Source organism: Lampris incognitus, chromosome 1, assembly GCF_029633865.1.
Source record: "Lampris incognitus isolate fLamInc1 chromosome 1, fLamInc1.hap2, whole genome shotgun sequence".
Taxonomy (NCBI): Eukaryota; Metazoa; Chordata; class Actinopteri; order Lampriformes; family Lampridae; genus Lampris; species Lampris incognitus.
In genome coordinates this window covers 133,259,635-133,280,897 of record NC_079211.1, presented here as the reverse complement: position 1 = coordinate 133,280,897, position 21,263 = coordinate 133,259,635, and the positions used below count along the sequence as shown (strand labels likewise).

At 42.4% G+C, this 21,263-nt stretch overlaps 1 protein-coding gene across 3 annotated transcripts in view; it reads left to right on the top strand.

Moving 5' to 3' along the window:
* tango2 (transport and golgi organization 2 homolog (Drosophila)) overlaps positions 1 to 21,263 on the top strand; it is a 29,624-nt gene that overhangs the window by 5,485 nt on the left and 2,876 nt on the right. For 2 of the 3 annotated variants that reach the window (XM_056273711.1, XM_056273720.1), the window contains exons 3-8: positions 2,178 to 2,266; positions 4,035 to 4,154; positions 4,971 to 5,088; positions 19,690 to 19,757; positions 19,952 to 20,105; positions 21,153 to 21,257. In XM_056273711.1, the coding sequence (XP_056129686.1) occupies positions 2,178 to 2,266; positions 4,035 to 4,154; positions 4,971 to 5,088; positions 19,690 to 19,757; positions 19,952 to 20,105; positions 21,153 to 21,257 (654 nt within the window). The remainder of the gene's footprint in view (positions 1 to 2,177; positions 2,267 to 4,034; positions 4,155 to 4,970; positions 5,089 to 19,689; positions 19,758 to 19,951; positions 20,106 to 21,152; positions 21,258 to 21,263) is intronic. The other variant, XM_056273728.1, reaches the window with a different exon arrangement.

Here is a 21,263-nt window from a genome sequence, read left to right as displayed (position 1 = left end):
GTGCTCTTGTACTTGGCAATAAATCTGATTCTGATATTCTTGTCAAGTGGGAATTGATTGCGGGTGTTGCCAATGCAGATGATACATCTTGAAAAATACTGCCTTTTTTGAAAACAAACATTACCATTCCATTGTTGGCTGGAAAAAGGAATAAGAGCTTAAAAGATTCAGGGCTAATTGGTTGGCGTTAATCCTGATATCAGGCCAGTACAGTATTTGTGTGGTATTCAGGCTATATCCTTTGAATGATTGAAATGGCCAAGATGAGTAAACTAAAGAGTAAAACACTCATTTATCCCCACCACAAATAGACAGTTTAATGGCACATGAACGGTGTAGTGTCATCTTTATGTACAAGAACTCTGTATTTTGCTCTGTTGGGTGACCTTAATTTGCATTCTGTTGAGCTATTGACTTGTCTATGGGTGTCCTCTGATGCGCCTGCATGGTATATGTTATGGTGATTTTGGCCTTTTTTTAACCTTCAATGTTTGTCTGTTTGGTTTGTCTCTGATGGTTTTCGTTTGTTTTGTTGTATTTTCTGTGTTTTAACCATAAATTCTTCCTGTAAAGCAAATCCCTCTTTCCATACATTAGTATGTGAACTGAATTTGCTCTGTGTAGAGAAGACTAACTGTGCACCGAGCATCTCCCAGGTGTGATTGGGTGCAATTGCATGAACATTAAACTGACTATGGACACAAAAATGGACTCCGTGCTTGGTAAACTGTTGCCGGGTAAATAAAAGTAAAGCTAAATATGCAGTCACACCGAAGAAGCTGCATTACATGGATGTGATTGGAATTCAGGGTCTGGTGAGCCCAGATTTTGAGTCTTTTCCAATTTTTCAATGTATTTCCAGTGCTTTTGCCATTTTATTTATTTATTTATTTATTTTTGCCTTTGATCCACTTCCCTTTGGTCATCATCAAAGGAAATCCCTTCCCTGCCAAGCTATAACTCTGTCCTCCCCTGTACCCTGCCCAACCGATTCCAAAAAAACCAAAGAACAACTTGCCTTTAAGGCTCCTGGCAGGACAAAAGGCCCTTATGAAACAGTGGGGATTGAAGTTGAACACTCAGTGACAGTTCCAGGAGCCGGAGTCAATGGCAGCATAGTGATCCGTAATGATCCAACTCCCCAGGTCTTGGACATGATAAAGGCATCTGACGGAGGTCTCTTTTGTCTGCTAATGTTTAAACCTCCCCGAAATGTTGTGCGCGAAGAAGTGATGTCAGTTTATGCTGGAATGACAGAGAAAGGACAGCTGACTGCTGTGACTTTGCCTTTACAGTTTAGCTGTTCATTTAGTGCTCACGGTTGATGTTTCCCGGTAGAGTGATTATGTGCAGAATAAGCTCAATTTCCTAGATTGTAAACACCACAAACAACCATTAGTGAGGAATTCAGGGTTAGAGTCATGAGTGTCCAGACAATAGATTGAACAATTATCCCCCTGTCTTGAGTGATCATGCATAACAAAGAAGGAAAGATTGGGAAATTGGGAGATGATGGGAGGCGTTCCTTGACAAGAGTTTTCAAAATGATGAATGAGTTGTTTTGATGGATTTGCCATGGAGCCCTCCTTGATAGGTATTTTTCACACGGTTCACTGGATACTGTTTTGAGGAAAATATGAATATACTATGTATCACATTTTATTAAGTTCATAATTTGTATTAGTACTCCTTATCTTACTATGTACTAACATGAGGAGTGAGTGGGCCCTGCACTCAGATATAAGTAATCAGAATAAACATATGGTGGTCTGTAAACGCAGCGGGTCTTCTTAAGGAGAGATGATAAGTTCTCAACTTCTGTCTGAGACATGAGGGCCCTGGAGAAGATCAGACGTGACATCGAGCCACCCTGAGCCACCCTGTTTGTTGTACTAAGATATGTTTGCTAATGTGTAGAGTGTGTAAGAACCCTACACAGATGTATGTTTGCAGAACTTGTTATTGTAACTTGTTGGTTTACTTCTCTGGAAGCTTCCAATAAACAGTGTATCATCATATCTACTCAGCCCTGAAGTAAGTAGTTATTCCTTTGGGTTTTGCAAAACCTTAGAATAGATTAAAAAGGGGATTTCTACGAGACTGTCAGACGAAAGTTGATGAAAGGACAAAATGGATATTGCCTACACATCCCCTCTATACTCTCTCCCTCTCTTCAGGCTAATTTTGGCTGCAAACAGAGATGAGTTATACAACAGGCCGTCAAAAGCTGCAGACTTCTGGGCAAACAACAGTGAGATCCTCAGTGGTAAGTATGTCCCCTTGATGTGGAGAGGCATAGACAGAAATCATCAACAGAGGAGGTCTGTTTCTTATTTCACTACTACACAGCTGTATCTTAACACCAGAGTGTGCTAAATTTACTGAGGTCTGTCTCCTCTTGAATTAGTCTTATTTTTTTATGAAGAGAAAAATGCCACAGCACACTGTGTGAAGGAGCAGAATGTTATCTTTTGAGTATTATTGTTGGTTTTAATCACATACAAATGTTTTACAATGTTAGATAAAATCACTTTTTATTTCTTCCAAAGATCAGAGGGCAAATAAGGAGACACCAGAGCAGTCGTAGGATTTTCTGAAGTTTGGACTTGTTCTTTGCATTTCTTTTGCTAAGCCGGAATGATTTATCATGTGGTGTTGTTAGAAGTAGACCGTGTAATATGATGTTAAGTATTGCAACATGCAATGGACTTTATTTTCACTCATTAGCTGTTGTCACTTCAGGGCTACTTAAGCATGTCTAGCCAATTAAAATACAATGAATAAAATAGATACATAAAAAATGCAATAGATGTGTGCTTTTTTTGTGACGTTTGACTACTGTTAAATTCAAAGCCATTTATTGCTCTCAGTATTCAACGATATATCTAGCCCGTCACCTCAGAATCCATTTGTCCTCCCATTCTGTCACAGGGCATCTCAACCCACAGTAAACGCTTTCTTAATTGACTGATGTTCCACAGCCCCATACACAATACTGCCTTGCTGAGAAATCAATCATCTGTTTTTCTGCTGAAGGAGGAAGTGCAGAGATAGCCTCGTTGTTCATCAGTCACCTCTCCCCTCTTTAATAGAGGGGTCAGGAGTCTCAGGACCCCGGGAGTGGGCCCTTAATTGATGGCTGCTTCTATGCATTGTGACAGAAATAAATTACTCTGCTTTATCTGAGAGACTTGGGGTGGTGGCAGGCGGCTGAAGGAGACATAGTCTGATGATGGTGAGGTAAACTATAGTTTCCTGTAGGTTTAGTCCATTTACACTGCCCAAACGGCTTTCCTTGTTGGTATTATGCAGTTACTGTGAATGAATTTATTACATTATCATCGAAAACTATCAGAGGGCGTTTCAGCCAGAGAGCATGTAAAAGCATACGTTTAAAAATAGCCACGGAGGACAACACTTCAGTGCTTATTTTTATTGCAAGCCTTAAGACATGGTCCTGAACTGTTGATTGAGTGACTATGATTTGTGATTAACTATTTTAGTCCAGTTCTTGTCCCCATATTAGCTTAACTCTGTTTTGCATGGACATGTCATCAGTTGGTGTTGCTTAATGCTAGCTATTTTTATTTTTCTATGATGAGATTTGAATAAAATTTCACTCTCCTTCATGCAGTTCTCTCATCGCCTTTAAGTCTGTGGGTTTACAATGCAGTGCTGTATACAGATGTACAGTGTTGTGTTTGGATGAGCTTTTTAAACAGCGTATGCTGAACATATTCTCCGGTCTTCTACTAATATCGTTAGGTGGTAAAACCAATCTGCAGCTTTCCTCTCAGAATTGAAGAGTGAAAATATTTGGTTCATCCACGGCTTGCTTCATAAAATTCCCCTCATTAAAATTCAGTGAATGCTGTGTAGTAATAACTCATAACGGTAATTATAAACTCTTCAAACTCAGTTGAGACATTGCAAAATATTTTGTTGTTAATTGAACCTCTTTACAGAGAAATGTTGTAAATGTCTGACTGATTTACGAACTGGGTTTAACAGTTTTACTCCTATCATGTTTCCAGGGCTGGACCTGGAATATGGTAAGGAAGGAGGGTCATGGCTGGGCATCAGCAAGAGGGGCAAACTGGCTGCAATTACCAATTACCTGGAAGGACGGGTTAACCCTGAAGCACAAGGACGGGGTGAGTCAGTTATGACAATATTTTCACACAGATACTCACTTATAAAAATCACAGGGATAAACCATGCATTGAAATTCTCCACCATTTCTTTTGTTATGCATGCCACATGCACCCCAAATGTGCTGTGTTTGAGTGAAAACACATCTTTTTTCCACTTATCTTCCCAATTCATGAATATCTGCAGGTTCACTCTTTGCACAGATCTGTGTGTAATTTGGTGAGCCAACTGACAGTTAAAGGATGTTTATTCAGTATCTCACCCTCATTCTAATGATGTAAAGCAGAAGTAAACCTGTAATTATCACAGTAAACAGACATGACCCACATTTTAGAAGGCCGAAGCCACTCTTCAAGAAGTAACAAAATGTTTGTTAGTCAGACTGCCCTCATTTGTACGTGTACTCCGCTGCCTCCTCACGGCAGCTCCCCAGCTGTTCCTGCAGATGCTCCCATCCCCAAGGGAAGCATGTCTTTTGTGTTATAGTAGCCCTCTAATTTGTATGCTTCACTTCTAGGCCACATCTGAAAGCGTCTCCATCATACTTGTTCATGTGCTACTCGTTAACATTAGCCCAGGTGCCCCTCCAGTAGTATGCCACCCTCCTTAACAAACTCACATCACTGGGAAATGATATCAGAGGACAATATAAGTTATGTGCATATATTTTATTTTGAAAGTTTCACATTTCTATGAGCTTTTTTATCTCATGCAAAGTTTCTTTACTTTTGATCGTATAATGAAAAATTATTTATTTCCAGTGATATCATGGTGACATTTTGAGTTTTCAGTTTTCTTTGGTGTCTTGCATCCTGTAGGATTCCTGGTTACTAATTACCTGATGGACAAGGAGCAGGACAGCTACTCATATTTGAGGAAGCTATCGACAGAAGGCCATCTGTACAACGGCTTCAACCTCATAACAGCGGAGTTCAAGTGAGTTTACATTGGAGTGAAATCCAGTTGGATTGTGTTGGCTGCCATGGTTGACCCCCCCCCCCCCCCGGAAAATTGAGTCAAGGATGAGTCAACACAGCAAAAGTCTTTCTCCCTGTGATTTAAATGAAAATCCACTCCTGGATTCTACTGGGCAGTGGCTCCTTCTGCAGGACCTTTTCCACACAGTGAAGTTAAGTATTCCATGCACAACTGGCGAGAGTAGGAGAAGTCCATAATGCTGTTTTTGGTGCTCACTATTACACCATGCTATGGGGTAGTGACTCAGAAAAGGGGTGTTTGTGAAGGGCATCCATGGTATGCAATGGCCTTCAAGGCCTGCAGACCAGAAATATCTTTTGTACAACACATCACATTTGAGACCTTCTGGAAATTAAATGTGTGCCCCATCTAACTCTTTCTTGATGTTCTGGTCTTCTCTTAAATGGCAAGAAAACCACAGAGGCACTAAGTTAAGTTATACTTTACTTATATATTAAGTACACTGCTCAAAAAAATAAAGGGAACACATAAGCAATGCAATGTAGCTCCAAGTCAATCACACTTTTGAGATATCAACCTGTCCAGTTAGGAAGCAACACTGATTTGTGAATCAATTTCACCTGTTGGTAAATTGTCTAATTTCCACCTGGTGGAAATTAGACAATTTGCAAGACAACCCCTGTAAAAGGAATGGATTTGCAGGTGGTGGCCACAGACCATTTGCCTGCCCTCATCTTTTCTGGCCGATCTTTGGTTAGTTTTTCATTTTGCTAGTGCCCTCACCACTAGAGGTGGCATGAGGCGGTATCTGCAACCTACACAAGTTGCTCAGGTAGTGCAGCTCATCCAGGATGGCACATCAATGTGTGCTGTGGCAAGAAGATTTGATGTGTCTCCCAGCACAGTGTCCAGAGCATGGAGGAGGTACCAGGAGACAGGCCAGTACACCAGGAGACGTGGAGGGGGCCGCAGGAGGACAACAACCCCGCAGCAGGACCGCTATCTGGTCCTTTGTGCAAGGAGGAACAGGAGGAGCACTGCCGGAGCCCTACAAAACGACCTTCAACAGGCCACTAATGTGCAGGTTTCTGCTCAAACAGTGAGAAACAGAATGCATGAGGATGGTATGAGGGCCCGACGTCCACAATTGGGGCCTGTGCTCACAGCTCAACACCGTGCAGCCCGATTGACCTTTGCCAGAGAACATCTTGGTTGGCAGATTCGCCATTGGCGCCCTGTGCTCTTCACAGATGAGAGCAGGTTCACACTGAACACATGTGATAGACGTGAGAGAGTCTGGAGACGCTGTGGAGAACGTTCTGCTGCCTGCAACATCCTCCAGCATGACCGGTTTGGCGGTGGGTCAGTGATGGTCTGGGGAGGCATATCCTTGGAGGGCCGCACAGACCTCTACGTGCTAGCCAGAGGTACCATGACTGCCATTAGGTACCGGGATGAGATCCTCAGACCCATTGTCAGACCATATGCTGGTGCAGTGGGCCCTGGGTTCCTGCTCATGCATGACAATGCTCGTCCTCATGTGGCCAGAGTGTGTCAGCAGTTCCTGTATGTCGAGGGCATTGATGCTATGGACTGGCCTGCACGTTCCCCAGACCTGAATCCAATCGAGCACCTCTGGGACATCATGTCTCGTACCATCCGCCAACGCGATGTCGCACCACAGACTGTCCAGGAGTTAACCGATGCCCTGATCCAGGTCTGGGAGGAGATCCCTCAGGAGACCATCCGTCGTCTCATCAGGAGCATGCCCAGACGTTGTAGGGAGTGCATACAGGCACGTGGAGGCCACACACACTACTGAGCCTCATTTTGAATCGTCTTGAAGAATTTCCACAGAAGTTGGATCAGCCTATGTTCTCATTTTCCACTTTGATTTTGAGTATGATTCTGAATCCAGACCTTAATGGGCTAATGATTTTGATTTCCATTGATCATTCTTAGGTTATTTTGCTCTAAACACATTCCTCTGTCTAATAAATAAAGATTTTCAGCTGAAATATTTCATTCATCGAGGTCTATATTGTGTTTTTAGGTGTTCCCTTTATTTTTTTGAGCAGTGTACATTCATCAATAGAGCACAAAACTGATGACGCTAAAGAGAAAACTAAAGGAGAGGGCAGTTAGACATTGTTTAAAGTGGCACCAGGTTAATTTTTTGGCTTTAACACATCTTGGCCGTGAGCAAATGACACAATCTGTGTTTAGAGTAATTCCCTAGAAGCACTGGTTTCAATCGGCATTTTGTCTGTTAGCAGACATGAAACCTCCTAGGAAATATAAAATATAGGGATTACTTTACAGGAGTTATTCCTGGTTCGAAATTCAACAAATAATACAGTATAAAAATGTCACTTTGCCTTGTCTGTGAACATAGCACCTCTTCTTCCGTGATGGTCTTTTTTACCTGTGGCTTGTAGATAAATGGACATTGATGCTATGCTGTGGTGGAAAAAAACGTGGCTCAGTTGTTTTTCCGACAATTACACAAAAAAACGCTACCGAAATCCAAAATGTTACCTTGTGCCTTTTTAATGAAGCGATTATTTCCCCTTCTCTTACCATGGTCCTCTCAGGCTTGACGTGATTTGATATGGTGAGCAGATGAAAAGAAAAAAATCAAAGGGGGGGAAGTGCAAACCAAGACAACTTTCATAAAAGGGGCCCAGTAGACATTCTGTTGGCATGGTAACGGGTCTCACGGTCTGCCATTTAGAAGATGGAGGTTCACCAGCAAGATTATCCTCCTCTGAATTCATGCAAGAGAGAAAACAAAAATCAGCATCTTCCCAGTGGGCTGAAGTGTTGTGGTCCTTCTATCCTGGTAATTTGGTCAGTGGCAGGATCTGCTCACTGGTAAGATTTTCCTTTGTATGCGCAGGGCTTTCTATACTATCCATTCTGAATGTTGTTTGTCTCCATCTCTACAGAGAGAAACATCTCCACTGCAGGGATTTAACAACAGGTAGATAGCCCAGCAGTCAGCTCTTTGATGGGTCCACATCATATAGTTATGCAAATGTCCTTGTTAAGATTAGGAACTGAGGCAGTTTAGACTGCTGCCTGTGCTGCCCCCATGGCAATACCCATTAATTAACAAGTGTTGCCCTGCCTTCAAAGGGAAAGATTTGGGTTTATGCTTTGATGCAGGTATGATGCTGCCATTGAGGGCTATGGTCACTCCGGGTGGCCATTGGTGGGACCTTTTGGTGTGAATGCAGATGTTGGTGTAAATAACTTCATCAACAGACACAGCTGATGGGAGCCAAGTTTGCTGTAAATAGATCACAACTGTGACACAATGTGTGCTCCCATCTATCTAGATAACATCATTACCGGCCCATTCGTTTTTTACAATAGAATATGTCTGCCATCCCAGAGGAAATAAGGCATCTAGTTTGTTTTCAGATAAATGGCTATGTCTAGTGGATGAAGAGCAGTTCTATATTACAATTAGAGGGCCTCTCATACATATTTAACTAGCCACATGATTTATAGTGTGGCAGTAGCAGGGAAAAAGATGTGCTGCCTATTTAAACACTCTTTATTACCTTGGTTTTAAAATGTGTGTGATCGCCTTCATTGGGATGTAGATGAGGAAGAGGGTAAACACATAGGGCTCTATCTTACACCTGGCGCAAAGTGGCACCAAATGCAGCACAGGTGTCTTTGCTAGTTTCAGAATGACACAGTCTTCATGTTCCTGTCCAGCGCCCATGTTGTTTAAATAGCAAAGTTACTTGCACCCATCTAAGCGCCCATGGGCGTGTCGGTCTTAAAATGAGGTGTGGTCAGGCGCATTGTTGGTGCATTGCTATATTGAGGCAGCGGAAAGGGATTGCGCGGTTGACCAACAAGAACCTTGTCTTAAGTCAATTACGCAGTATTTTACTCTTACTTTAAGTGGCCCGACCGACCAGAGGATGCACTAGTGCAGCGAATCAGAATCAGAATACTTCATTCATCCCCAAGGGGAAAAAGGACCCACATCCGGCTTCCCACCCGTAGACACGGCCAATTGTGCTCGACCACGCCGGAGGTAACACAGAGATTCAACTGGCTTGGGCTTTACAGCAATTCCGGTGATAGGCAGTTGTGTATTTCCCAGAGCTCTAGACAAAACCATTCCTTGATGGAACTAATGCCATACATATTTTAGTTTCAGGGGTGGCACGGTGGTTAGCGCTGTTGCACTGTCTCTGACCCAGCCGGCCCGCCAGGGTCCTTTGTGTGCGGAGTTTGCATGTTCTCCCCATGTCTGTGTGGATTTTCTCCGGGAGCTCTGGTTTCCTCCCAAAGTCCAAAGACATGTAAGTCAGGTTAATGAGAGATATTAAATTGCCCCTAGGTGTGAATGTGTCTGTCTTTGTGTCTACCCTGCCATGGACTGGCAACCTGCCCAGGGTGTTTCCCGCCTTCCGCCCAATGAGAGCTAGGATAGGCTCCAGCATCCTGCAACCCTAATTAGGATAAGTGGCTTGGAAAAGGAATGAATGAATGAATTTTAGCTTCATCTCAGATGTTTTTCAGCTTGACACTGTCAAGCCTCCATATACAAGAATTCTTCTTCCTTTTCTATAACTTTGGATTTTGATCCAAGTTTATGACATCCTTGTTTTAAGGTTGGTGCTCTTGATTATCCCTTTTCATGAGGTTCTCCTCTGATGTCCCTTTTAAAGAAATGCCAAACTAAATGCACATATGATTAGGGATGCCCCCCGAAACCCGGTTCTAAACGGGAACCGGTTCTAAATTAGTAAAAACCGGAGCATTTTTAAGATCCGACGTTTTCGGTTCTGCTATCAGTACTCGGTAGGTACTCGAGAAATCATGGAGTGAGATTTATATTGTGGCAATTGTGTTTTTCGAGGAATTTAAACGTCGCGAACATAATCTTGTTCGCCGTTTTCTCCATCTCTCTGTCTCTCTCTCTTACTGCGCGAGGGGCGGGGCTGTGCTGTGCTCCACACACTCGCTCACACACGCACAGACAGCTCTGCTCAAGCGCTCATCATTTCGGAGAGAACTAAACGTTCAGAAGTTTGGGTATATTTTTCAAAAGTCGATGACAACAACGCTCGTTGCCACAAGTGCAACAAATCATTTGCCAGTAAGGGTGGCAATACAAGCAATCTGTCGAAACATCGTTTGTCGAAACATGGTATTAATCTGCAGAAATGCGGAGTTTTCCACTGCTTTTCTCGTAGTGTTCCATCCACGTCCACTGCAGGTAAGCCGTATGAGCCATAGATACGGAGTTAGCTAGGCTAATAACGAATTATTACGAATGGGCCAATAAATAAAATATAATTGCTTAGCTAATTGTTTAGCTACAAATATATAAGCCATAGATACGGAGTTAGCTAGGCTAATAGCCGGGCACACTATAAGTCAGGAGAGATCACGACTCCTGCCGGAGAAGGCAGATATGTTGATTTTTCTGCAGAAGAACTGTTAGGATAATGTTCTAGGTTCTTGTTTGTTTGAACTTCCGTTAGCCTTTTGCTGTAAAAATTTATTTTTAATATACATGTTTTTTTTTCTTTATCTTTATCTACTTTTATTTTTTATCTTATTTGTTGTTGTTGAATGTTGATTATAAAGTCTATAATTTAGACGCATTTAAAACATTGCTGCTGCTGTTGCTGCTGAATAAATAATATTTGTTTATATTTATATAAAGTTATATAATAGAATAATAAAGCAATGTCGATTCTGTTCTTAAGTGTCTTTTTTCTTGCATAATAATCAAAAAGAACTGATAAGAGTATCGATAAAGTACCGAACCGATAAGCAGTACCGATAAGAGTAGTAGTATCGATAAAATCCTAACGATACCCATCCCTACCTATGATATGAAATGATTTTGCATACATTTTGTAAAAACAACTTTAAGAAGTAGTTTGATCTTATGGCCTGAAACCCTGATATACTTCTTGGCAGAAGCTTGTTTGTGCTTGAAAACGGGAACTGTTGTGCATCAGATATGAACATTCTGGAGCTACAGCCTATGCTGGATGAAAGATTTTTGATGAGGAACAGCTTTGAATAGTTGCTGTATCCCGATGCCAGTATGGTTACCCATAGGAAAAGTATGACTCCAGCAGCTAGTCACCATCACATGCAGTTGCATTTCACTGTCCAATAAGTGAATCCAGACGTTTCAAAAAATGAAATGTTGTTGATTTTGGCTGTACGGTTGTTAGGGTTGGTTCATATCATTACATTGCTATCTTTCAGCGATGAACTCTGCATCCCATTACCTCCCCCACTTTGTGCTTACTATGAAAGTCTGTGTGAGTTGATCCAATCTTATTTTGCTATCCTGAGGGGCTGAGGCCATATGAGGTTCCATCACTCTTTTAAAACATCCTGTCGGCATTTGATCTTGCTTGGCATTCGTTTTTTTGTCTATTAATTAGCATGTTATTTTGTGACAGCCTCCACTGCAGGTCAGCTGGTATTTCAGGAGTCACCCAGAGCTCACATAGTAGCTGATGCTGAAATGCTGTACCTCACCAGAGTTGTTTATCAAAGCTTCCCCTCGTCAGATTTATTCATGAAATGCTTTTAACAAAACAGCAAAACCGGTTTATTGTAGTGTGCCACACAGCGCATCAAAGGACATAAATCGAAATTAAAAAAGAGTGACTACAAACCCATTTTAAGAGATTTGAGATAGCCCATAGCTTTGTATGTGTGTGTGCATGCGTGCATGTATCTGTGTTTGTGTTTCTTTGTATGTGTTGGTGTGTGCATGGGTGTGTGTCTTTGTGCCTAGAAATCAAAGTGGGTGTTGTCTTTAGCCAGGAGCCCCCCTTGATGCCCATCTACATTCTGAACACTGATAATGTTGAAAGCGCATCCAGCCATCTCCAGGCAACTACACCACAGCTGGTGGTGGGCAAAAATGCACTGACGGTTCAGCATAGAAGCCTGTTCATTAGAGCATTTCCCAGCCAGCATACTGATTACTCCTCTGACACGGATCTGAAAAGGTCTGTTCTGACTCTTCCCTCCTCGTTCTCTCTGCCCCGTGGCCTATACCTCCCGCTGTTTCCTCATCTCAGCCCAACTCAACCCACAGCACACCTGATGGGACTTCTTGATGTTCTTGCCAGCCTCAAATAGCAGAAATAGAGCCATGATCTCTCACCAAACCCCCCGCTTTGCTTTCTCCACAGTCAATTTGATGCATATTTTAGACTGCTACAAAGACACCAAGGCCTTGGTCAAATGGTTTTGGCTTAATGACTGCATTTCATGTGCTCTGCTTATCCATAGCAGAGCTGTAAATGAAGATTGTGCAGTGTGTAAAGATGATTTTAAAGATGGCTGACAAATCAGTCTGGTTTTCATAAAGTAGCTAGTGGGGAAGGGGAGGGTGGCATGGATTTGTATCAACAAAGCTGACAGTCAGTGATACTACAGTTGCTATAAGATTGCTATTAGATGAGGAAAAACAATTCTCAAATGTTTTGTCTAGGTTTGGCTCTGAGTCTGGGAACAAATTGAGGGTCATGAGTTTTTCTGCAAGATAGTGTAACATCAGCCTTATTTTTTTTGGTGTTTTCCACTGCTCAGAAATGCATTTGATTTTTTAAAGGTTATTTCTCCAAGATAAGTTACAAAGATAGGAGTTCTTATCCAAACAGACCGACATAACTTCTGCACAGCTGCAGCTATTTTTCCAATTGCTTAATGTATCGCTAGTAGGGTTGTCATGATTTCAATTCTTAATTGAAAATCGATCGAAATGAGCTTGATTTTTTTTGGCTCATCAATTTGATCCATTGGTTGAGGGTTGTTTTACCCTGTATCTCCTTTTAAGGTTCTCCCATTTTTTTCTAGCTTGCTCACTCGACACGACCATTTATCTTCATTTCACTGAAGATTTTTCAGGGAAGAATCCACAATATTCCACAATAAAACAAGATGTAATTCTATAGAAATTACTCTTTAATTTTCTTGTGATATGCATAATGAAATGTGTGCCACTAAGTCTTGCACAGCTTTTATAAGGTAGGCTGCAATAATAAAATGAATTTTGATTACCTCTATAGCCTATACTTCTACATATTTCTGTATCATGATGTGGTTAAATATTGTTTCCTTGCCTACATGATTCAAGTAATGTTTTAATACAGTAATTGCTTCTTTTTTTGTTGGCAATTGGAAAAACTGCAACATCATGTCTGTATTGCAATGAATCGTGGGTAATTAAATCAGTGAAGTCACCCAAGCGGATTCTCTGAAAGTCTGCAGAAAGTCCGCTTGAGGCCCCTTGTGGACTGGATGAATTATGGATTTGGATAGCCCTCAGTACTTGTAGACTTCCCGGGAACACGATTGCGAAGTCTGCGAGTCTGCAAGTATGTTGAAGTCCGAACATTTAGGCCCAATCCCAATGTTCACACGCATGGACTTATGGACTTTGAAGTGCGTTCCCGCTAAATCCATGTGGGTTTAGGGCTGTCCCACTGCTGTCAAACCCTCAAGTCTATGAGGGCTCTCTCACAGACATTTTGAGCCCTTTATGCACACTTTCCATAAGTTCGCATTTCTGCAGACATTGCCTGAGTGGATTACCCACAGTTCATACATAGCATTGTAACATAAAACACAGGGTTACCAGGGGAAGCCTGGAAGCAAAAAAAAAAAAAAGGTAAACAAATGAGCATGGAAGGACAGCCTGGCTTATTGAGTGCGCTGGTATGCCTAAATTTACAAAGAAACACTACATGGGGTCCCTGGGCACTGAAGCTCGTAGCCCCCTGTCTCCCACACACATCACGCCCACATCACGTCACCCACCCAGGCCATTAAACTCCACCTTAATTTGTATTTATGCATGCTTAATAATCCAGGTAAGGAAATCATTATCATCTTACTTATTTTAATTATTTTGAGCTTCCAGTCAAGCTGGCATGTCAAATCCACCAGACCATAATCACACACCTCTTGGTCAAAGGCTGAATAACCAGTCCAGCTAAATAGGTATGCCTATACAGTTCAATAGACCAAGTACCGACATTTCACTTACAAATCACAAGAAAACAATGGATTAAATCATCCCAAGGCAGTGCATGACTCTAGACTATGGCAATATTTGTTTTCACTGAAAACCACCCAAGCAGACAGCACACCAGCTTTTACTGGTACATAATAATGTGACTGACTAGGAATAGGCTTACAACAATGCCATCCTAAGGTAATCACACAGCACAGCTGAATGCAGGTTTCAAAATAAGGCTCACTAAGTGAGCTAGGCAATTTCACACAGAACTGCAAAAGCCAATATATAATAAACTTGCCAAACTGACTTCAACACAATATAGCAACATCACACCACAGTGATTCAATACACATTACGCAGAGTATATCGAATAAACTCATCCACAAAATCTACAGCAACACACAATCATGACGGATAATACTGCTCAATGCACAGACAGCAGAATCAAATTGTTGTTACCTTTAGAAGTTATTCTTTCTTGACGTTTTCTTTGCCAACTCTGTGATCAACTCCTCAAAATCCAGCTGTGCATTGCTGCAACCAACGGTAGGCGCTTCCAGGCTATCGTTACTGCTAGCTAGCTCGACATCCTCCATTGGAATGCCCTCTTCATCACTGTTTAGCTTTTTTTAAAAAGCTGCTTTTTTTTAAAAGCTGCTTTTTTTAAAAGCTGCTTTTTAATGGGACATTTTTTATTGTGGCCACTTCTTTCACTTTTCCTTTCTTTTCTTTCTTCTGGCAGTCCCGCTGGGGTTTTGGTTAACGCTGTCAATTTTCTGCTGCTTGGCAGTTTTTCCCGCACACTTTCCCGCACACAACCTGACTTATAGTGGGTCAGTGAAAATTTATTCCATTGTTTTTAACCATGGCTTAAGAAAAACTGACCTTGAATTTTTACAATGTAACCTATCTGCTCTCTATGCCCACCCACCTTGACATTTAGCCAATCTATACAGTGCATTGCCGCTGGCACACCAGTCACCACTTGCCCAGCCATCTCACCAACAAAACAATCAATCGTGAGTCTTAATTTTCTTGGAAACATCTTTTTTTTCCATTCTGATTGGATAATTATTAATATCAAGAGACTGGGTCAAGCTTTGTGTCATATTTCTGTGGACCCGACATAAGATAAATAGATAAATAAATAAATACGATTCATATGTTGTTTTTCTCCCATCACAGAAGGCCCTTTTGCAATCAGGGTCCCTTGGGGATGTGCCCAGATTGCCCGTATGGTAGACACCCGTATGGTAGACCCAGCGGTGAGGATATAAGATGGTACATAAAAATACTTGAAATCAGAGAAATGCATATGCTACTATATTACATACCTAATTTAATCATCAACCATTTCTTTTAATTTATGCTTAATGATGCTGGGTTTTTTTTTTTTTGAATTTTCCCCCTTTTCCTCCCCAATTGTATCCAGCCAATTACCCCACTCTTCCGAGCCGTCCCGGTCGCTGCTCCACCCCCCTGCCGACCCGGGGAGGGCTGCAGACTACCACATGCCTCCTCAAATACATGTGGAGTTGCCATCCACTTCTTTTCACTTGAAAGTGAGGCGTTTCACCAGGGGGATGTAGCATGGGAGAGGATCACGCGATTCCCCCCAGTCCCCCCCCCCCGAACAGGTGCCCCAACCAACCAGAGGAGGCGCTAGTACAGTGACCAGGACACATAACTACACCCGGCTTCCCACCCACAGACACGGCCAATTGTGTCTGTAGGGACGTCCGACCAAGTCGGAGGTAACACGGGGATTCGAACCGGCGATCCCCGTGTTGGTTTGCAGCGCAATAGACCACTATACCACCCGGACACCCAATGATGCTGTTTTGACAAAAACAAGTAAATTGATTATTTGACAATTACCTTTTGTCCTCCCTGTAAGGCAATAGCCTGGAAGACATTCAAATAAGGCAGTTGGTCCCTTTAAGTGCCTTGGGTGTGAAGAGAGTAAAAAACATAAAATTAAAACGTCCCAAACCCACATTAGTACAAAACATTTTTTGGCTCCACTCATGCACTACACCAGCAGATTCTAGTCAACACCACTCCTCAACTAGGTAGGGAAAACTAGTTAATGAAATCAGCTGGTTTAGTAACATTGTTGGAGGAAATACACGGTTTGGACATTTACTTTCTCGACCTGGTTTTTACACCTCTGGGTAACGTGATAGATAGGTCGCAAAATGCTGTCCCATTCCTATTTATACCATTTCGAGCCCTTGCAGCCTCCCACACTCAATCACTTACTGGGTGATGTCAATGAAGTTTGTGAAGGTTAAGTGTTTAGGCCTTAGGGGGGGACATTGGGATTGGACCTTGGATTCAGCCAAAGACGACACAGCGTAGCTTAACTACAGAGCCCAAGAGTTGACATGGCCGGAAATTTTTTTTTTTTATCTTATTAAGATTTTTTTTTTTACAGCATTTTCCACCTTTAATGGATAGTGACAGGAAAGGCAGGGGAGAGAGGGGGGACAACACACAGCAAAGGGCCCAGGCCAGACCCGAACCCAGGCCACTGCGGCAAGGACCCAGCCCCATGTGGCATGTGCTCCACCAGGTGAGCCACCGGGGTGCCCGGAATTATTATTATTATTATCATAATTTCCCCCCCTTTTTCTCCCCAATTGAATTTGGCCAACTACCCCACTCTTCTGAGCCGTCCTGGTCGCTGCTCCACCCCTTCTGCTGATCCAAGGAGGGCTGCAGACTACCACATGCCTCCTCCGATACATGTGGAGTCGCCAGCCACTTCTTTTCACCTGACAGTGAGGAGTTTTGCCAGGGGGACATAGTGCGTGGGAGGATCATGCTATTTCCCCCAGTTCCCCCTGCCCCTTGAACAGGCGCTCCGACCAACCGACCAGAGGAGGCGCTAGTGCAGCGACCAGGACACATACTGGCTTCCGGCTTCTCAACCGCAGACACGGCCAATTGTGTCTGTAGGGATGCCCGAACAAGCCGGATGTAACATGGGTATTTGAACTGGCGATCCCCGTGTTGGTAGGCAACGGAATAGACCACCAGGCTACCTGGACGCCCTATTTAATTTTTTCAAAGCGCATGCACGCTTTATACAAATATCATGACCATGTCACCTCCCAGGCTCCGTACTGACGGTAGCATGCAGCTGCACTTTTTGAGACACCATGGCCACTGCCAGAGATGGAGAGGACCGAGAAACAACAGAACCGGAAAATCCTCCTGTTTCCCTGAAGTCACCAGTGTGGCAACGTTTTTTCTTCCCTGTGAGTTATGTCAACAATGAACAGAATGTGTCATTGACAGAAAATAAACCATAATTTGTCAGAGCATAAAACTGATCTGTTGGTTTTTACAAATCAAGACTCAATAGTCTAACAATGGCATAGCCGTCGGTTCTGAAAAAAACATGTTTACATCGAAAATTGAATCGGATCATGACAATAAAATTGAAAATCAAATCGTGATGCCCCTAATTGCTAGACATAAACTAATGTGTAGTGATGTCTAATGTCTCATGTTGTTGTACGTATATTCCTGACTTAAGAGAATGAAGGGTATTAATGTTCAGTTTAGCTCTTCCCACTGCTGCTAGTTACAGGGCTAGGATGGGTTAAATGCAGAGGAAGAATTTCCCCATGGGGACTAATAAAGTGTAAGTCCTTCTACCTTCTTCATGTCTAATATGTGATCCTAGTGTTCCTTCCTTGACTATTTGCTGAGGGTGAACAAGTGAAAAACCAATGCAGAAGTAAGATCATGTAAGAAATCTAAACAACAAACGATGATGCTAGGCAAACCGTTCAAGAAAATGAGAGAAAATAGGGAGATGGACACATGAGCTAACCACTTTATCAGCTTACATCACCTAACAATTGAGAAAGACATGAATAAAGGTGTTATCAACTGTGGCCTCTTTCTGCGAACATTTTTTAGCCTCCTGTCTATATTGGCTGAATTTGCATGCTCCGTTGACCTATGTGCATACTTTTCCAACCTTGATTAATAACAAACATGATATTGCCAAATTTTTACACTAAGAATCAAAATATAAAAACATTTTTGACGAAACATAGAACAGAAAACCAGACAGTGGCGGATGATCCATTGTGGCGACCCCTAACGGGAGCAGCCAAAAGTAGTAGTAGTAGAATATACATAGAACAGGAAACCAAAGATATGCATCCCAACTGCTTTCTCATAGCTAACATTTCCATAGCCAATATTCTCATTCCCAACACTTGGGGGGGGGGGGGGGTTGCCTTTCATTGGAACAGGGACAAGGGAAAAAAAATCAAACTTTTTTTTTCATTTATGAGGATGCAGTCTATATGAGACATCCCGCCTCTAAAATTGCCAATATCTCCCTTTTTTTCTTTTTTCTTAAAGATTTTTCCCCCCCTTTTTCTCCCCAATTGTACTTGGCCAACTACCTCACTCTTCCGAGCCGTCCCAGTCGCTGCTCCACCCCCTCACCCTGCCGATGCGGGGAGGGCTGCAGACTACCACATGCTTCCTCCGATACATGTGGAGTTGCCAGCCGCTTCTTTTCACCTGGAAGCACTTCGCCAGGGGGATGTAGTGCATGGAAAGATCACGCTATTCTTCCCTGTTCCGCCTCCCCCCTGAACAGGCATCCCGACTGACCAGAGGAGGCGCTCGTGCAGCGACCAGGACACACTCCCACATCTGGCTTCCCACCTGCAGACATGGCCAATTGTATCTGTAGGGATACTCAACCAAGCTGGAGGTAACACGGGGATTCGAACCGGCGATCCCTGTGTTGGTAGGCAAAGAAATAGACTGCTACGCTACCCGGACACCCCCAATATCTCCCTTTTAAGAGGTCTTTTCATTAAATTATCAATATTCTCATCCTGCCTAGCCAGTCTTTGCTCGAAAACATCCCTGGACTGATATTGATACCGTGTTGCACCAGATCTCAGATTCACTGATGCCATTGCTGTGGCTGCCATGAAATTGACACTGAAATTCATTCCCCAATCAGTTCAAAGGTTTCGGGTGTGATTCATTATTCAGTCTCCAGTGCCAAAGCAGTCCTAGTTGCCCTTCATGTCAGAGGGGTATTCCACGTAGAAGTGTCCTGAGAACGGAGACTCGACAAAGGGTTTATAACACCCTAACTAATCGCTGGGGTAGCATTGCAAGGTATTTGCAGCACTAATTTGCATTTTTAGCTCTTAATTCTCCCTTTTTAGCCCCTGAAGGATACGGTTCTGATATTGCATTCAAGAGTTGTTTTCGCGCCAGCAAAAAGGGGCAGGTTTATTAATTCCTTTTGTCAGGGCTGCAAAGAAAATTAATCAGGGGGGGAAAAAAACCTGCAATGTGCTTCATTTTTAAAATTGCGTTTCACACACATTGACTGAAGAACAGATGATACCCAGCAAAGGCTGCTCTCAGAACATTTGTCTGTGCTATTTCTGTTTTTTGTTGTTATTTCTAGGGCAGGGGTGCACAGATGATACTTGGAGCGGCTCATAATTACACATATAGAAATGTAATCATTGAATGGAATACATTTTTATTGCACTATGTCCATGCAGAACCAAAGAAGATATTGTGTGTTACTATGGAAACAGAGGCAGCCCTGAGCCCATCCAGCTAAAGCCAGGTCTGTATTTTTATCACATTTAACGTAGAAACAGTTCATCGGTCTTACTTCCCCAGCCAGGCCCATGGCCTGTTGATGGTTACATGTTATGTTCTTTTTGGTCTTATATTTAGTAGGTTTATGGAATGATATCTCATTAGGCCAAAAATACCTGTGTATGTCTACTGGTATGTTTGTATTCACAACTGCTTCAGCAGGAATCTACGGCTTGAGTAACTCTCTACTCGACACACCATGGAGGAAACTTGAGCACGGCAAGCATCTGTTCACCAGTGTTGTCAACAACCAGCTGCTGTCTTCTGATGGCCTTGTGCAAGAGCTACTTGGTGTGCTCAACAACCGGGAGCTGTGAGTGGCTACACTCCCCCATCCAATGCTACTGTGTTTGGTTCAACCAATGTATTTATCAATTAATTATTTTCTCAACTAATAATTTGCAACAAAAAAAAGCACATCTTTTTGTTTCATCACTAAATATATTAGGTTTTGCCGAGAACAGCAAGTGTAGTTCCGCTGTCTTTGTGTTACGTGAACATGAAAATGTTAGGGCTGTGATCACAGAAAGTTGAATCAGTTCATCCAGACACAACGTCCAAATGAACTGATTCTACTTTCTGTGATTGTCTTACCTGGATTATTGAGTGTGTATCAAGACAGTTAGGGCTATGAGGTTGAATATAGTGATCGTCCTCCTTGATAAGTACTGCCTCTGGCTGTCACATTTTGCACTGTTGAAAGCTCAATAGCCGTGAAAAGACATAATGTATGCCTGATGAGAAAACAATTTTATTGAAGAATCAGCACTTGAAAACCCAAAACAAGTCTTGGGTTCTTAAATGGCTGAGAAAGTAGTCTAAATGCCAAACCACACATCTAAATGAGAGCATAGCATACTGTTATATCACGTAGGTAGGGCACTAATAGAGGAGTAACGATGTGATTTAAGCCTCCCTTGTTTATTATTCATTATCCTATTTAATTAGCTTTTATTCAGTGAACTTTAAACAAACTTCAGATAACCGTTCCTCTTAATTCTTCCTATCTAATAGTTCAGTTAACCACAATATACTGTGTCAGGCAATTTACTTTATGTTATGTATTCAGTTTACTCCTTAAAGGTCATGAGCAGTACCATAAATATATGAGAATTTTGTCTTAAGAGGTATTGCTGCAAAGACAAATCAACATTTAACAAAACATCACAATGCACAGACATATGGGCTGTACATGGCTCACATATGGTGCAACATCACAGTACATGACATGTTAAAACAATATACAAATCACTATAAAGCTATATAACTGTGTGTGTGTGTGTGTGTGTGTGTGTGTGTGTGTGTGTGTGTGTGTGTGTGTGTGTGTGTGTGTGTGTGTGTGTGTGTGTGTGTTTAACAGAAACACTCCTGATCCAGCACAGGAGAGCCAGGGAAAGGGACACAGCAAGCCTCTACTCGAGGCCCTGTCAGCTGTGTGTGTTTGTAGTCCTCATTATGGCACAAGGTCAGT